A 16140-nucleotide genomic window follows, 5' to 3' on the forward strand; every position below is an offset into this window, starting at 1 on the left:
GAGCTCTTTGCTTTGATTGTGTGGGAGCACTTGTCCAGTAATTGTTTTCCAGAGCTGCGCCAGCACCTAATTGATAGTAAGCTGACTAACCCTAGGAAGCTTGCTGAACATGCGGACCACTGGGTGAGCACCCGGGTCCTCAAGGATCACATGGAAGACTCATTCAAAGGTGGGCAGGGTCCCCAGCAGAAGAGTGGGGGGACAAGGGTAAACAGAGGGAGTTTTAGAAAGGGCCCCAAAGTCATTCCCAAGGGAACCATGGGAAGGGTTCTCAGCCTCCCCCTGAGAGAAAGCCAGGGGCCGACAGGTAATCCTGTTCACAGGGGACCCCTGAGGTGTTACAAGTGTGGGGACCTGGGTCATAAGGCGCAAAATCCACGGTGCCCCCAGTTTGGAAAAACAGCACCACCTGGTGCTCCACCCCGGCAGATGGTGAGTGTAGCCTTTGGGAAGGAGAATGGCGTCCAAGGTGGTTGGGGTCCAGCAGAGATGTCCCTTGTCTCTTTAGGAGACTGTGAGGTGGTCCCAGGGACCCAACTGCCCAACAGCACTAAGAAATATGGGCAGTGGGTGACCATTAATGGCCATAAGGTGGAGGCTCTTAGAGACACAGGAGCCAGTGTGACAGCTGTCAAGTGTCACCTGGTGTCTCAAGAGCATATTGTCCCTCATGCATTTTGCTGAGTTGTTGCTGCCGACAACACAGAGAGCCATTGTCCGATGGCTCAGGTTCGCTTTGAGTGGGGGATCTCTGGTACTCTTCAGGTAGCCATGCCTGTTGACTGTTTGTTGGGAAACTGTCGTGATTGAAAGCAGCGCAAGAACACGCACGCGCCACTAACCTGACTCCAATGCCCAGCAGAGACGTGGGGATGACAGTCCCTACTACCTCCCTCCGTACAACACCCAACAATGGGAAGACCACCACTATTGGAGCGAGCACAGTCGGAGGCCGCAAGGTGAGATGGCGAAGGGATGTGGGTATTTCAGGTATCTTCAGTTCAAGATATATGCTCAGCTGATTACTGGTAAGACCTCCCTGGAGGTGGATGAGAAGACAGAGAGAATAATGTAGATCCGTAATGCCAAGAATAGTCCCCCTTCCCCTGTGTTCCGAGACTTACCAATTTCTTCAATCTGGACTAAATGAATCCTGAACCATATACTGGTGGACGTAGAGTCTACCCAATTGTGTCGAAAAGTTGACTTCACTTCTCGAACACGATCCGACAAAAGAATCAGGTGAGTGGTGTATCTTACAGTATGTTTTTAGGCAAAGTAAAGTTTCCAGAAAGACCCAAAATAAACCTTTTGGGTATAGATAGTCGTAGTCTATCTGCAGGCTGAAACAGTTAATGTTAGAATAGAATTCTAATAGATTAACAAATAAGGGAAGGTGCACACTGCACAAAGTACTAAACGTTGCTCCAAACTAATGAAAATAAAATGAAACGGAAGAGAGCGAGCCCGCTCTCCTCGAGGATTCCAATCCAACGCGGTTTTGTAGTACTCACAGGAACTCTGACCACGCTGGCACTTCGTTGTCGCAGCGCATCACTGGAACTCTGACCACGCTGGCACTTCGTCGTCGCGGCAGATCACTGGAACTCTGACAACGCTGGCACTTTGTCGTCGCGGCGGATCACTGGAACTCTGACCAAACAGGCTAGTCACGGACGCTCCATGGCAAGACTCCAAACAAACAAACAGGCGGAAGACAAACCAGGAACAAGATTGACAAGCCCCGTTTTGTTCCAGGGGCGGAGCTTAAATAAGATCCTCCCATTGTGCCAGATCCCAGTGCCGCATGGCCTTCTGGGACTGGTAGTTTTTACGTAGGTGGTATGTAACACGATGTCTGCTACAAACGGCTGCCCTGCCATGGGCGATCGCTACAGAACCCCCTCTCGAGGACCGCCATCCCGGCGGTCGTCCCGACTTACCAGGATTGCGTTCATGGAAAAGGTCAACCAAATCAGGACAATGCAGATGATCTATAGGTTCCCATGTACGATCTTCGGGGCCGTAGCCCTTCCACTCGACTAAATACTGGACCCTGCCTCGCACTGTACGAGAATCCAGGATGGACCCTACTTCGTACTCTTCATGCCCCTCCAGTTCCACAGGGCCAGGGCGCACTGGTAACCGGAGACAAGGTAGGCAAGGCTGCAGAAGCGACACATGAAACACAGGATGTATGGACCATGACTCGGGCAAGGAGAGTTTCATGGCCACAGCATTTATCACCTCACAGATACCATAAGGACCAACATATTTAGGTTTCAATCTGTTCATTCCTTTCAAGTGCAGGTGGCGTGTGGAAAGCCAGACTTTATCGCCTACCTTATATTTGGGTTCCTGGGACCTTCTTTTGTCAGCGAAAGTCTTCTGGGCGACTTGAGCCTTTTTCAAATTGTTCCGAGCCTCAATCAGGATCGCCCGGAGATGAGCGTGGTGTTCATGGATAGCAGGAACTAGGGAGTCAACAGGCCACTCAAAGGGAAGCATGTTCGGGTGGAATCCGTACAGGTAGAAGAAAGGAGAACATCCCAGAGTGGTGTGTACCGCGTTATTGTACGCAAATTCCGCCAACCACAAAAGGGTGGTCCAGTCGGTGGCGTTTTGCAATGTGAAACAGCGAAGGTATTGTTCTAGGGTTTGGTTCAACCGTTCTGTCTTACCATCCGTTTGCGGATGGTAGCTGGACGATAGGCGAGCGTCGATCTGTAAGATGGTACATAGAGCCTTCCAGAATCGAGAAGTGAATTGCGTACCCCGGTCTGTTATCACCACACTCGGTAGACCATGCAGACGCACAATATTTTGTAAGAATACCTTCGCTAATTCCCCAGAGGTAGGCAAACCCGGTAAAGATATAAAATGTCCCATCTTGGTGAGATGGTCTACCACCACTAGGATAACTGTCTGTTTCTCACAGGATGGCATTTCCACAATAAAATCCATGGATAGGGTATGCCAGGGTTTAGGCGGAACTGGTAAAGGGTGTAACAATCCCGCTGGTTTAGCATGACAAGATTTCCCTTGCGCACAAATCGCACAGTTCTTGACGTACTCTTTCACATCGGTCCGGACACTAGGCCACCAAAAGGATCGTTCTGCAGTAGCAGTGGTTTTGTAAATACCCATGTGTCCTCCCAGTACAGAATCATGGGCCCATTCCAACACCTTGTTTTGCAACTCAGTTCGGGGAATGTATAAAGTATGGTAATGATACGCTAATTGATCTTTTTCACAGCGATGAGCGGGCTCTTCTAGGACCCATGAGGGTATATCAAAGTCAGTGAGGGCGATTTTGACGTCCTCTATAAAGTCGTCCGAGGTGATCAATGCGATAGATGCTTCGGAGTTCTCGATACCCTGAAGTATAGAAGGGGGTTCAACGGGCCTCAATGTGTCATCCTCCCCCAACCGAGAGAGAGCATCTGCTTTACCATTCCGAGTTCCAGGTCTATACTTGCTAACAAAGTCGAAGTCGGAGAAGAAAAGGGTCCACCTCAATTGACGAGGCGTCAAGGCCTTTGCTGTTTTCAGAAACAGTAAATTACAATGATCCGTAATGATCTCCACAGTATGCACGGCCCCGAGGAGGTAATGTCTCCACTCTTCACATGCTCTTTTTATAGCCAGGAGTTCCTTGTCCGTAATGGTGCAGTTGACTTCACAAGGAGTGAGCTTTTTTGAATAAAACGCCACTGGATGGAGTTGCCCTGTGGAAGGATGACGCTGTGACAGAATCCCAACAAGAGCATATTGGGAGGCATCCGTTTCAAGAATGAAAGGCAGCTGTGGGTCTGGATGCCGAAGAATAGGTGCTTGAGTGAACCTCTCCTTGAGGATTTGAAATGCCTTTTCTGCTTCTGCCCCCCATTTGAACAAAACGTTTTTTCTCAAGAGGGACGTGATAGGATGTATTATCTTGGAAAAATCCTGAACAAAGCGCCGATAGTAATTGGCAAAGCCAAGAAAGCTCTGAACTGATTTGACAGTCTGCGGGGTTTTCCAGGTAAGAATGGCCTCGACCTTTCTCATGTCCATCCTAAATCCTTGTGCATCGATCACATAGCCCAGAAAAGCCACCTGTTGGACGTGGAAAAGGCATTTCTCGAGTTTGGCATACAAAGAGTTCCGTTGAAGCCTCTCCAATACTTTCTTCACATGTGTGATGTGTTCTGGGAGTGTGGCCGAATAAATCAGAATATCGTCAATGTAGACGATGCAAAAGGACTCCAAACACCCCCGCAACACCTCATCCATAAAATACTGGAAGGCGGCAGGGGCGTTGCAAAGGCCAAAAGGCATCACTCGATGTTCGTAGAGGCCGAATTTGGTTCTAAAAGCAGTCTTCCACTCATCCCCGGTCTTTACTCTCACAAGATGGTATGCCCCTCGAAGGTCGAGTTTGGGGAAGTAATGTGCCCCCTTGAGTTGGTCCATTAAAACGGGAATCAAGGGCAGAGGATAGCGGTTTTTAATCGTCACTCTGTTGATGGCTCTGTAGTCTATACATGGTCGCAACTCATCACAATCCTTCTTGGGGATGAAGAACATAGGTGAGGACACAGGGGAAGTGGAGTGTCTTATAAACCCGGTAGCCAAATTGTCATCGATATAGGTTTTCAGATACTGTGTCTCCTTTTCAGTCAAGGCATACACTCTACTGCAAGGGAGATCCGCACCCGGAACAAGGTCCACACGGCAATCGTATGCCCTATGTGGAGGCAGATGAGTAGCTTTTTTCTTATCAAACAAGGAAGTAAATTCATGGTACTCAACCGGTAAGACCGTGGCACAGCAAAATCTGTCAACATCGCAGGACCCTGCCAAGTAAGAGGCGGGTGAAGGTTCAGGAGAAATGTTGAGAATCACCTTGTTCTGACAATGTTCCTGGCAATAATTGGATGTCATCCTTACTGTGCGTGTTGACCAGCATACTGAGGGGTCATGCAAGGTAAGCCAAGGCATACCTAGGATGAGACGGAATTGAGGGGCATCTATGAGATCGAACTGGATGTATTCATAGTGATTCGCTCCGTATTCCATTAACAACGCAAGGGTGTGCTGAACCACAGGCCCTGACGAAAGGACTGTGCCATCCACTGCCTTGACGGTTTCGGGCGTCTTTTTCTTATCGCAGGGGATACCCATTTTGACCGCATAAGCCTGATCAATATAGTTCCCTGTAGCCCCCGAATCCAATAGGGCGTCGACTTGAAAGGGTTTCTGATTCATCACTCGTAGAGACACGTTGATATTCATGTGCGCAACTGCAGGGTGAAGGGTGTTAGCTACATAAGGGGAGACCGGAGTGGACGGGAGTCTTGAATCAGAGGTCTCTTTCTGATCCAAGACCTTCAGTTTTCCGACGGCTCCTCCATCTTCACGGTGGCCTGTGCTCTGGGAAAGGTGTTCTTTCCAGAAGTAGAATTCCGAGCTCTACATTCATTAATAAAATGTCCGCTTTTACCACAATACATGCATAATTTGAGTCTTCGTCTCCGGTCCCTTTCTTCCCTGGTAAGGGGACCTCGGATTCCTCCAATCTGCATGGGTTCCGGCCCTTCTTGGGCCTTGGTTTTCTCTTCACCCGTTTGCCGGGGTCTGACCAGGGGATAGGAGTACCTAGCGTCCCCTCTGCTTCTATCCCCTCTCCGTTCCAACAACCTGTGGTCCAGTTGTACTGTCAAATCAATAAGTTCTTCACAGGTAGAAGGCAATTGCACCACCTGTGCTAACACGTCCTTCAGTTCTCCCCGAAGGCCCTGATAAAACAGAGAGATCCGTTTCTGAGCCGGCCAGTCCGTTTCTACTATGAGTCGATTAAAGGTTGTAATATATGATAACAGATCCTGTGATCCTTGGCGAAAAGTCATCAACTCCCGGTCTAAGGATAACATGTGGGACTTTCTGTCGAATAGTTTTCGCAATTCAAGACAAAAGTCGGAAAAATTATGTAACACTGGATCATTCCGTTCCAACAAGGGAATGGTCCAACTGGACGCATTTCCTCCCATATATGACATCACGAAGGCTGTCTTGGATGATTCATCCTGAAAGATTTGAGGCTTACAGAGGAAGTGAAGACGACATTGGTTCAGGAATGTCTCAAACTTGTTGGGGTCTCCGTAAAACCTTTCGGGAGGAGCTAGTGGTATGCCATAGGTTTGCAGTATGTGTACCGTGGGAGCTACGTCAGTTGACGTGGAAGGGGCTGCAAACGAACCTCCAGGTTGGAACGAAGGAGGCGGGGGCAAGGCAGCAGGCCTAATCAATGGTTTGACACTCGGCTCCTTATGGGCAAGATCGGACATCTCTCTATGCAAGTCCGACACCTCCTTGTATAAGGCTTGATTCTCGGCACGAGATGTCTGGACTTCGTTTTGTAATTCTGTGAAGCTCTCCAATAAGGAGGTAAGTATGGTATTGGTATCCATCGTCTGGGCTGGGTAATGTTCTTGGGCTTGTCAATCTGTCGTGATTGAAAGCAGCGCAAGAACACGCACGCGCCACTAACCTGACTCCAATGCCCAGCAGAGACGTGGGGATGACAGTCCCTACTACCTCCCTCCGTACAACACCCAACAATAGGAAGACCACCACTATTGGAGCGAGCACAGTCGGAGGCCGCAAGGTGAGATGGCGAAGGGAGGTGGGTATTTCAGGTATCTTCAGTTCAAGATATATGCTCAGCGGATTACTGGTAAGACCTCCCTGGAGGTGGATGAGAAGACAGAGAGAATAATGTAGATCCGTAATGCCAAGAATAGTCCCCCTTCCCCTGTGTTCCGAGACTTACCAATTTCTTCAATCTGGACTCCGTAAATGAATCCTGAACCATATACTGGTGGACGTAGAGTCTACCCAATTGTGTCGAAAAGTTGACTTCACTTCTCGAACACGATCCGTCAAAAGAATCAGGGGAGTGGTGTATCTTACAATATGTTTTTAGGCAAAGTAACGTTTCCAGAAAGACCCAAAATAAACCTTTTGGGTATAGATAGTCGTAGTCTATCTGCAGGCTGAAACAGTTAATGTTAGAATAGAATTCCAATAGATCAACAAATAAGGGAAGGTGCACACTGCACAAAGTACTAAACGTTGCTCCAAACTAATGAAAATAAAATGAAACGGAAGAGAGCGAGCCCGCTCTCCTCGAGGATTCCAATCCAACGCGGTTTTGTAGTACTCACAGGAACTCTGACCACGCTGGCACTTCGTCGTCGCGGCGGATCACTGGAACTCTGACCACGCTGGCACTTTGTCGTCGCGGCGGATCACTGGAACTCTGACCACGCTAGCACTTCGTTGTCGCGGCGGATCACTGGAACTCTGACCAAACAGGCTAGTCACGGACGCTCCATGGCAAGACTCCAAACAAACAAACAGGCGGAAGACAAACCAGGAACAAGATTGACGAGCCCCGTTTCGTTCCAGGTGCGGAGCTTAAATAAGATCCTCCCATTGTGCCAGATCCCAGTGCCGCATGGCCTTCTGGGACTGGTAGTTTTTACGTAGGTGGTATGTAACACGATGTCTGCTACAAACGGCTGCCCTGCCATGGGCGATCGCTACAGGAACGATTTAGAGAGCTCACCTTGGGGAAAGGTGGAGCGGAGTACTCACTTGGAGATGTTGGGTCTGCCTGAATGGGCGTGTGTGACCACCCGGTCAATGGCAGCCCGTAGGGGTGCTCAAGAGGACCTGGAGCCTGAGAGGGGGGCCCAGGAACCTGCCTTAGAGAGAGTTCTCTTGAAGTTCCTGCAGTTGTGCTGGACTTTTTGAGAACTTGCGTGTCGCAAGGAGCTGGAAGCGCGACTCAAGATCAAGAAGCGTGTCGCCAAAATGCTGCTGCCGCTTCACAACACGAAGCACCTCGCATCACCTGAGGAGAGGTTTGACGTTACACCAGACGCTGCCGCATCATCGGGAAGTGTGTCGCAGGAGAAGAGGTTCGACGTCACATCAGACGCCACCGCATCTCAGTGAAGCTTGTCGCAGGGCCCGTCGTGGCTCATCGCCGGAGAACAGGATCAACGTCCCAGCAGACGCCGCTGCATCACCGGGAAGAGTGTCACAGGGCCTGTCGTGACTCGCATCGTTGTGGAAGCAACTCGTATCGCCAGGGAAGAGGATCGACGTCGCAGTAGACGCCGCTGCATCACTGGGAAGCGTGTCGCAGGGCCTGTCACGGCTTGCATCATGTAAAGCATCTTGCATCACCGGAGAAGAGGATTGACGTCGCAGCAGATGCTGCCGCATCACCTGAAAGCGGGTCGCATCAAGAAGAAAGCGCCATCTTTGTTTCTTTGCACCAGATCTTCAACGAATCACGGTCCTTGCGTGTAAGGGACTACCGCATAACCTTCCCTGCAACACTTTTGTTGCCCTGCGTTACGCATCTTAAGGTAGACTCAAAGTGTAGCATTTTAAGATCTACAGAGAATTAAGCTAATTCTACCATTTTAAGTACAGTATTGTGGATTTTTGTTGTTTGTGTCTTGTGTTAAATCTATATAAACAATACTTCTTTTTAATATACAACTGTGTGGTGTCCATCTGTAGTGTTGTTACTGGGTTACTCTATGTGTTCACAAATTCTTTACACACTGCGTCTGAGATAAGCCTGTCTGCTCGTGTCAAGCTACCAAGGGGGTGAGCAGGGGTTATTTTAGGAGTGTACCTCCTTACCCTGACTAGAGGCAAGGGTCCCTATTTGTCACAAGTACCTACCTGTGTCAACTAGAGACCCCCAAATCAAACACTCTCCCTCCCTCCCTCTCTTTCCATCTTCCTCTCCATCCCTCTCTTTTCATCTTCCTCTCTCTCCCTCTCTTTCTCTGTCTCTGTATCTCTCTCTCTCCTTTACTCCCTCTCTGTCCTTTGATGGCCGCATGACACACCTCATCTGGATTTTTGTCTTGCAGGCTCTGACCTACAGATTGTTCCAAAGAGACCCTCCATGAGTCTTCATTGATGTTATTTTGAGTTATTTTGAATACATTTTCTTCTGGTAATTTGAAGGTGAATGTGTGATGCTAATTTTTGTGACAACACATGCATGTTACATTTTGTGATTATGCGACATCAGTCAAATTTTTTGTACATGATTTCGTGAAGTTGATGTGACATGTATTTACCCGGGGTGGGGGAGCTGCCGAGGGAGGGGTCCTGGGGGTGGTGGCGGTCGGTGTTGTGGCCCTGTTAGGGGTCCCAGCTGCATGGTCAGTGGCTCCATGGCGTCTGTTGTCCTTCAGGTGCGGCTCTGGCCAGGGCTCTCTTTTGTGGTGCAGGCTGTCGTCCGACTTTACACCAGGTCAGAGGAGGTCTTAATTTCCTGCTGCTAACGCTCCTTATTGCATGTTTTGTGATCTTATCGCCGATCAGGCTGGTTGTTGAGAATGTTGCGGAGTGGTGTTGTCGTGGCTTTTTGCACAGGAACGCCTACTCTGCATCTCATTAGCGATAGTAGCGGGTGTCATCTGTGGTGATGTTTTTTGTTGCTGCTATCGCAGGTAAGCTTGTAATATGAACTGTTAGCACCAGCTTGTGAATGGGACGATAAATGTATCGCCATTTTGGCTGCGATACAGTGCCATTCACTCAGCAATAAATCCTTGAGAATATGCCCCACAGTTGCTAGGAGAAGATGCGATAAACTCAGAGAGCATGTAAGCCTATTGTGGCCATGTTGGATAGGGCTCCTTACACGAAATAGATATTCTGGTGCTTGGGCATTAAGGAATTGTGTACTCGTCCGGCAATGGACTGTTTCAATTTGCATACAATGAAGGACCTCAGTTGTAGCATCAGACACACAGATAGACATAAGCTGACATCGAGCCTCCCTCGGATGAGGTGGTAAAGTAGTCACCCACTGTCTCTTCATCATTTAGCACGTATTTCTCAAACTGCCCCATTGTCGATATTAGAGTGACAGTGAATTTGTGGCCAGTGCTGGATCCAGGAGTCCCTCTTCATTCTCAGATGTCTCATGTCTTCAGGGTGTGGAACAGATGGTTGTTGAGGAGCTGCGCCTAACATGTCAGAATGCAAACATTAAAAGTCAGCAGAACAGGGCTGTGTCCACTCTCCACCTGTGCATGCATGTGGATATGCGGTTCCCGGTGGCTATCTTTCAGAGTACTGGTGCAACAGCCCTGTGAGAGCATTTACAAAATTATACAGGCTGTCTTGGAATGGGTGCTTTTATAGTATTTGAAATAATGGCCTTATTTATGAGAGCCCTGCATCATTTTGGCACCAGGTAAAGTGGAACATGCATGACTCTAGGTGTCATTCAATTTACAGAGCTACGCAAAGCCCTCCTGCATGGCTTTGGGTGACCTCATAAATCATGAGTAAGGCAATGCAGTGAAAATAGCTGTGTCACCTTACTCTGTGTCAAAGAGGTGTCATGGCCGTTCTGGTGGGTTTTCCCATGCAACATCAATGGATTTTGACGCTGCCCGAGATTTACAAAATCATATAAACCCGGGGAAGGGCCAAATCCTTACACCTTCTGAAGCGAAGCGTAACAAGGTAAAATATCCTTATTTGTTCTAATGTTTTCCTCTTTCTATGTCTGAATTCTGCAGCACAGATAGAAAGAGGAAAACTCCTCTCAGTATTATTTTTGTGCAGGAAGGCATCACTTACTACTGCACAAAAATAAGCCTGCATGCAACTGAGGCACCCTTGCACCATGATGCAAGGGTGCATATGTTGGAGCTTGGCTGCTAAAATGGCGTCAGCATAAAGACGGTGAATTCCTGCCCTTTTACTTTGGCGTAGGGCAGCACAGCAAGGTGCCTCGATGTGTTGCCCTACGCCAACATCCCGTAAATGAGGATACACATATCTGTCCTCTCAGCAGAACCAAAATATTAAGGAAACTGCCAACAAATCAATGGCTACTGAGGTTCACTTGTTTCCCGCTTTTTTGCTTGTGGACTGATCCAAAATGTGAATGTCAACTGAACAAAACATTGGTCGTAGGGAGCTGACTTAACGCTCCTCTCTATGTAAGAATTGTTAAGTAATATTCACAAAAGATCTGGCAATATCTTTCACACCAGACCTAAACAGAGTACAGTTTTTAGGTTTTCACACATATTCTAAGTGTACAGTAACAACGATTAAGGCTAAGAAGTACTCAATCTGCTATCTTGAGTAGTTAGTATATGTGGTATGTAAGGTCCTTAAGCATTTGGCATGCATGAGTCACTGTGAAGTTCAAATGAGCTTAACTTCTAATTTGACATAACGTAGCATCAGCCATGTGTCTCCTGCAAACCGAACGGACCCACTCACACCAATAAGTTCATTAAGTACATCTAATAAGCATGCACAAGCATACATCCTTTAATTGAGACAGATGGAAAATGTTGACAGCTTAATTAACAGCTGCACCATTAATCAAAGTAGTCCGTCTTCTGTGTTTTCAGATTAGGCACGCCTGACTTTAAGTATAGAAGAAAAATATGGATTTATTGACTGCTTATCCACTGACTCTGCTTTCGTTTTCTGCTGATTAGTGAAGTGCTTGCTTTTATCTGTGTAGAAGAAACCTAATTTCATAAACACTTCAGGAAGTGCAGATGCTTTTATCGGATTACTTTCCTTAACTTTTCTCTGGTAATTAAGGCAATGAGATTCATAAACGGCAATCAATTGTCTTTGTACTTTATGGTACTGAGAAAACGGTCCTCTTAATGAAACATGTTTTTCATCATTATGGTTTTAAAACAATGCATGTTTGTTAAAACAATTTGAATGGCTTTTTTACGAACCAAAGGAGTCGGGGCTTTCTCCACATCCAGAATGAGTTTTCCAATGTTTCCTCGGTCGTGGATTCTCTGCATAGCTTCTTTTACCTAAAGAAGCAAAGACACCATAATCAGATTGAGCGAAAACCACCAAAAGTGTATTGATGTTCTAGTGAGCATCTATCACAAATTCAGCCTTTGAAAAGAAAGAGGTTTAATACAATATGTTTACTAAGCAACCGAGCACTGTACATAACTGTGCGTTAGATTAAGGGCAGCTTTGAGTATGTGGTGAGGAAGGAGTGGTGCAGCTCAACCCAACTTTGGTGGGGTGGGGGCGCAGGTCAACCAAAAGAGGTGCGGCTAACACTTAAAACAATGGGGTGGAACTATCCTTAGATCCAATAAAAAAAATTAGAGTGATAAACTGTGCATTTTAAACATATTAGTCAAACCAGACACAATTGCAACAAACATGTTTTACTGACATCTGACTATGTTTATAGGCTATGGACAAAGATCTTTAAAAAGGGAAATGAGTGATTTGACAACTAAAAGGCAGTGTCTATAGTTTTCAGAAAACAAACACTTTAAAACCAGTTATCCAAAGCCAGGTGAGGGTTACAAACCTTTTTGACAATTTTCCAAAAATTATTTTCTTAAAATGACAAGGAGCACGTGTGTTAGACCTGGAATCTTTGGTTTGGTTTCCCCTTACTTTTTGCCTCTACCCCCTGTATTTTTGAGGCTGTGCTGGATTACGTTTTTGCTGGTTTAGATGCTTTGGGCACTTTGCCACTGCTGATCAGTGTCAAAGTGCAAGTGCTCCCTAGGTAAATTGTTATTGTGATTGGTTATCCATGATTGGCATATGTGTTTTACCTGTAGGTCCCAAGTAAAGTGCACTGAGTGTGCCAGGGTTGGTGATTCAAATGCTACTAGTGGGCCTGCAGCACTGATTGTGCCACCAACAGGAGTAACCCTAAAATGGTGTCTGAGGCCTGCCACCGCAGTGCCTGTGTGCAGTTGCTAACTGCCATGCTGACCTGACCAGTGTCCACACTAGCCAGGCCTAAACCTTCCCTTTCTGTACATATTGGACACCCCTATGGAAGGCTCAATGTACCCCCTGGCCAGGGTGCAGGGTATGTGAAAGGTAGAGCATGTACTAGTGTGGGTGACATGCTCCGATAGTGAATTACAGCCATTTTCGTTTTTCACTATCGAAAGGCTATGTTGCCCAAAGGCTAGAATGGGGAATGCTGTGTATATTGTTTACCTCATATCCTCCCATAGGAGCAAGATAGAAAATTGAAATCTGGTATCCCTGAACTCAGAATTTAATAACCCATCTTTTAGGAAGGATGTTTTTTTAAATCCTGTGTTTGAAAACAGCACTTTTAGAAAGTGGCTGTTTTCTTGTCTGGTCTTTCTGTGTGCCTTTGCCTGTTTGTGAGTTGACTGTCTGGTTTGTGAGTGACAGGGGCTGGGGTGGCTCCAGGAGGCTGGCTGTGTCAGCACAGGGCTGAATTTCTTCATCTGCATCTTGAGTGGTGGAAGGGGATAGCACCTGGGCCTGAATAGGGCTGTGCCTGCCTTCCACAATGCTGGTTCCACCTCCTGCTGGGCGGCTGACGACCCTGCCCCTCTCTCTCAAAGGAAAGAAGGAGTCAGGTAAACAAAGTGCTCCAGGACTGACCAGAACTGGTTTGGACAAGGCAAAGGCCTCTCTGCCTTCAGAGAACAAAGGAAATATTGGTATAAAAAGGGATACCCAGACCCCAGAACTTTAGATCATCCTGGAATCAAGAAGGAACCTCAGCCAAGGAGAAAGCTGGAAGACTGAAGAAGAAGGACTGACCTGCTGTAAGGTTGACCTGCAGTTGCTTTGCTGCCAAGAAGATGGGACGGACTTTGCTGTTGCTGTGTCCCCTTGATTGAAGAGATCTCCAAGGGCCTGAGAAGAACTGGCCTCCTGTTAAGAAGTCCCAGGAACAAAAGGACTTCACCCCCAGCTTCCCCCCTGAACTCTGCTGTGTGAGGTCCGACCTGCCTAGAGTGCTTGATCCATTTGTGGGGCCTTTGGAGGCTGTTTCCTGCTGTTTGGGGAGCTGGACAAGATCTACAATTTGCACGCATCGCTCGCTTGCGGAGCGCATTGTCGACAGTGCGAGAAGATTTAGTCTCAGCACCTGTTGCCGCTGCAAAAAACCGACGCATCGTTCGCTTGCTGGGCACATCTCCCGGGTGCGGAAAGATTCCTGTTGCTGCAAGTATCGTCGCAGAGCCTGTCATTGCTGAGAGAAAACGTTGCACCGCTTACTTGCGGACCGCATCCCGTTGCTGCGAACATTGTCGCAGAGTCCAGCGAAAGCACATCAAGGGGCCGTGGCAGTAGAGGATCAATGCTGCGCCGTGCATCGCCACTGCACCGAAGATCCTCGCCGCCCCGAAGATCGTCACATCGTGCCTATGCGAGATGCATCCTACCGGAGAAACTGTGCGCCGGAATCCACACAAGGTATCGCATCGCTCCCCTTACAGACCGGATTAGTCGCAACACGCCCGTTGCATGCCGCAGGGTTGTCGCATCTCCTACCCATGGTCTAAGGAGTGACGCATTGCTTGTTTTTGAATGCTGCAGTTGTCGCTTGGAACTTTTGTCGCAGACAGGTACTTTGAGCTAAAAGTGATGCAACTGTGGATTATTTTGACGCAAACCCTTGAACCATTTTTAAAGACTTTTTTTGGAGCAGCGTATGTTGGATTTTTGTCGTTTTGGTCTTGTGTACTTTAGATAAAGATACTTTATTTTTCTAAACTGGTGTGGAGTCCATTTGTCGTGTTTTCACTCTGTTACTGTGAGTGCTGGTACAAATAGGTTACACATTGCCTTTGATAAGCCTGTCTGCTCGTGCCAAGCTGCCAAGGGGGCGAGCAGGGGTTATACAAAGAGTTTTTCCCACTTACTCTGACTAGAAGCAAGGGTCCCTATTTGGACATTGGGACCTACCTCTGCCAACTAGAGACCCCAAGATCTAACAACATGAAATATTTTAATTCCATTTTTCAGAAAGACACTTCTGACTGACTGTTGACCAAAGGTACGTTCTGCAGTCTGCTTATCAGGACATTGCAACATATGTTGGTTTCAATCTGCACATATGTACTGGTGTGAGAATATTGAGATTACTGGGTTGACACAGGATTTCAGGATGTTTGACTTCCCAGTTTGAGGTTCGATTCTTAATGCTACTTCCATCCCTCCTGAGAATGAACGAGTTAGCATCAATCAGTTGGCAAAATGAGTGCCTGTTAATTACTGTCAGGAATCTGAGTTATTCTAAACCAAAATAAAGTAGTTGCTGTTAGCCACACACATTGAGCAGTTCTCATATGAAATGACAGAGCTACATTCATGCATGAAATCCCTAGGGCTAAAGAATTCGCAAAAAGGTAATTTCCTTGAAATAGCTTTGCAAATATTTGTGCTCTAGCATGCAAAGGATACAACTGTTCCTTGAAGCTCCTGAATACATAGAATGTTTGGCTGATGGTTAATGTCCTGCAAAGAAGTCACTTCATCAGAGACAGAAATAGTGCCTCTTAATAGCCTGTGTTATAATAACAACAAACATGCTTGTACTTCTGTCTGAAGTCCTTGTACATCAGACACACAAAATTATCAATGTTGTTTTTAAAATCCTACAAGGCCAATGTTCATTATAAAATGCAACATTTGTTACAAATTTCTCTAAAATTCTTTTGAGAAGAATAACTATACTCACCATAATCGTTGTTGTTGCCATTAGACACTGCCTTACCTGTGTTAACTGAATAGCAGGGAACTCGTTGTCTGTCTTTTACGGTTTTGTTTTTAATTCTTGGAGCATCGGTTTAGGGCATAAATGGCAGGCATAAGCCATTTGAAGGCTTGAATTGTTTTTGGGTTGAGGTTACAAAAGGATCTTGAGTTGAACCAGAGCCAAGGATCTTGCTCGAGCCTGCCTTTAGCTTTCAGTAGCTCACCCACCTCAAGTCAGAGCTGAGGACTTGAGTATGCCAGGCTGTTATTCCAGCTCTAGAGTCAAAGGTAAGAGCAGGGGGCTGAAATTAGGCCTGGGTGGTGAACTCCGCTCCATTCACGGAGTTTGCAGAGTTTTTTGCACCCCGCATTCCGTGGAGCTCGCAAGGTGCAGAAAACTCCGCTTCGCATAGCGCAGCGGAGTATTTTCCCCACTTGCACTTGCCAACAGTAAATTGGCAAGCATGAGCTGCCGCTCTGGAAGAATTTCTACCTGAGCAGCAGGAAGAAGGGTGGGAACGGCAGTTCAGGCTGCACTCCGCTGCTTGCGGA

General features: G+C 47.2%; 1 protein-coding gene across 1 annotated transcript in view; it reads right to left on the reverse strand.

Moving 5' to 3' along the window:
- The window catches only part of VAT1L (vesicle amine transport 1 like), a 1074333-nt gene that overhangs the window by 136006 nt on the left and 922187 nt on the right, over nucleotides 1–16140 (reverse strand). Inside the window, exon 8 of the mRNA XM_086945100.1 lies at nucleotides 11808–11891. Within this exon, the coding sequence (XP_086801226.1) occupies nucleotides 11808–11891 (84 nt within the window). The remainder of the gene's footprint in view (nucleotides 1–11807; nucleotides 11892–16140) is intronic.

The sequence above is a fragment of the Lissotriton vulgaris genome, chromosome 12 (assembly GCF_964263255.1).
Source record: "Lissotriton vulgaris chromosome 12, aLisVul1.2, whole genome shotgun sequence".
Lineage (NCBI taxonomy): Eukaryota > Metazoa > Chordata > Amphibia > Caudata > Salamandridae > Lissotriton > Lissotriton vulgaris.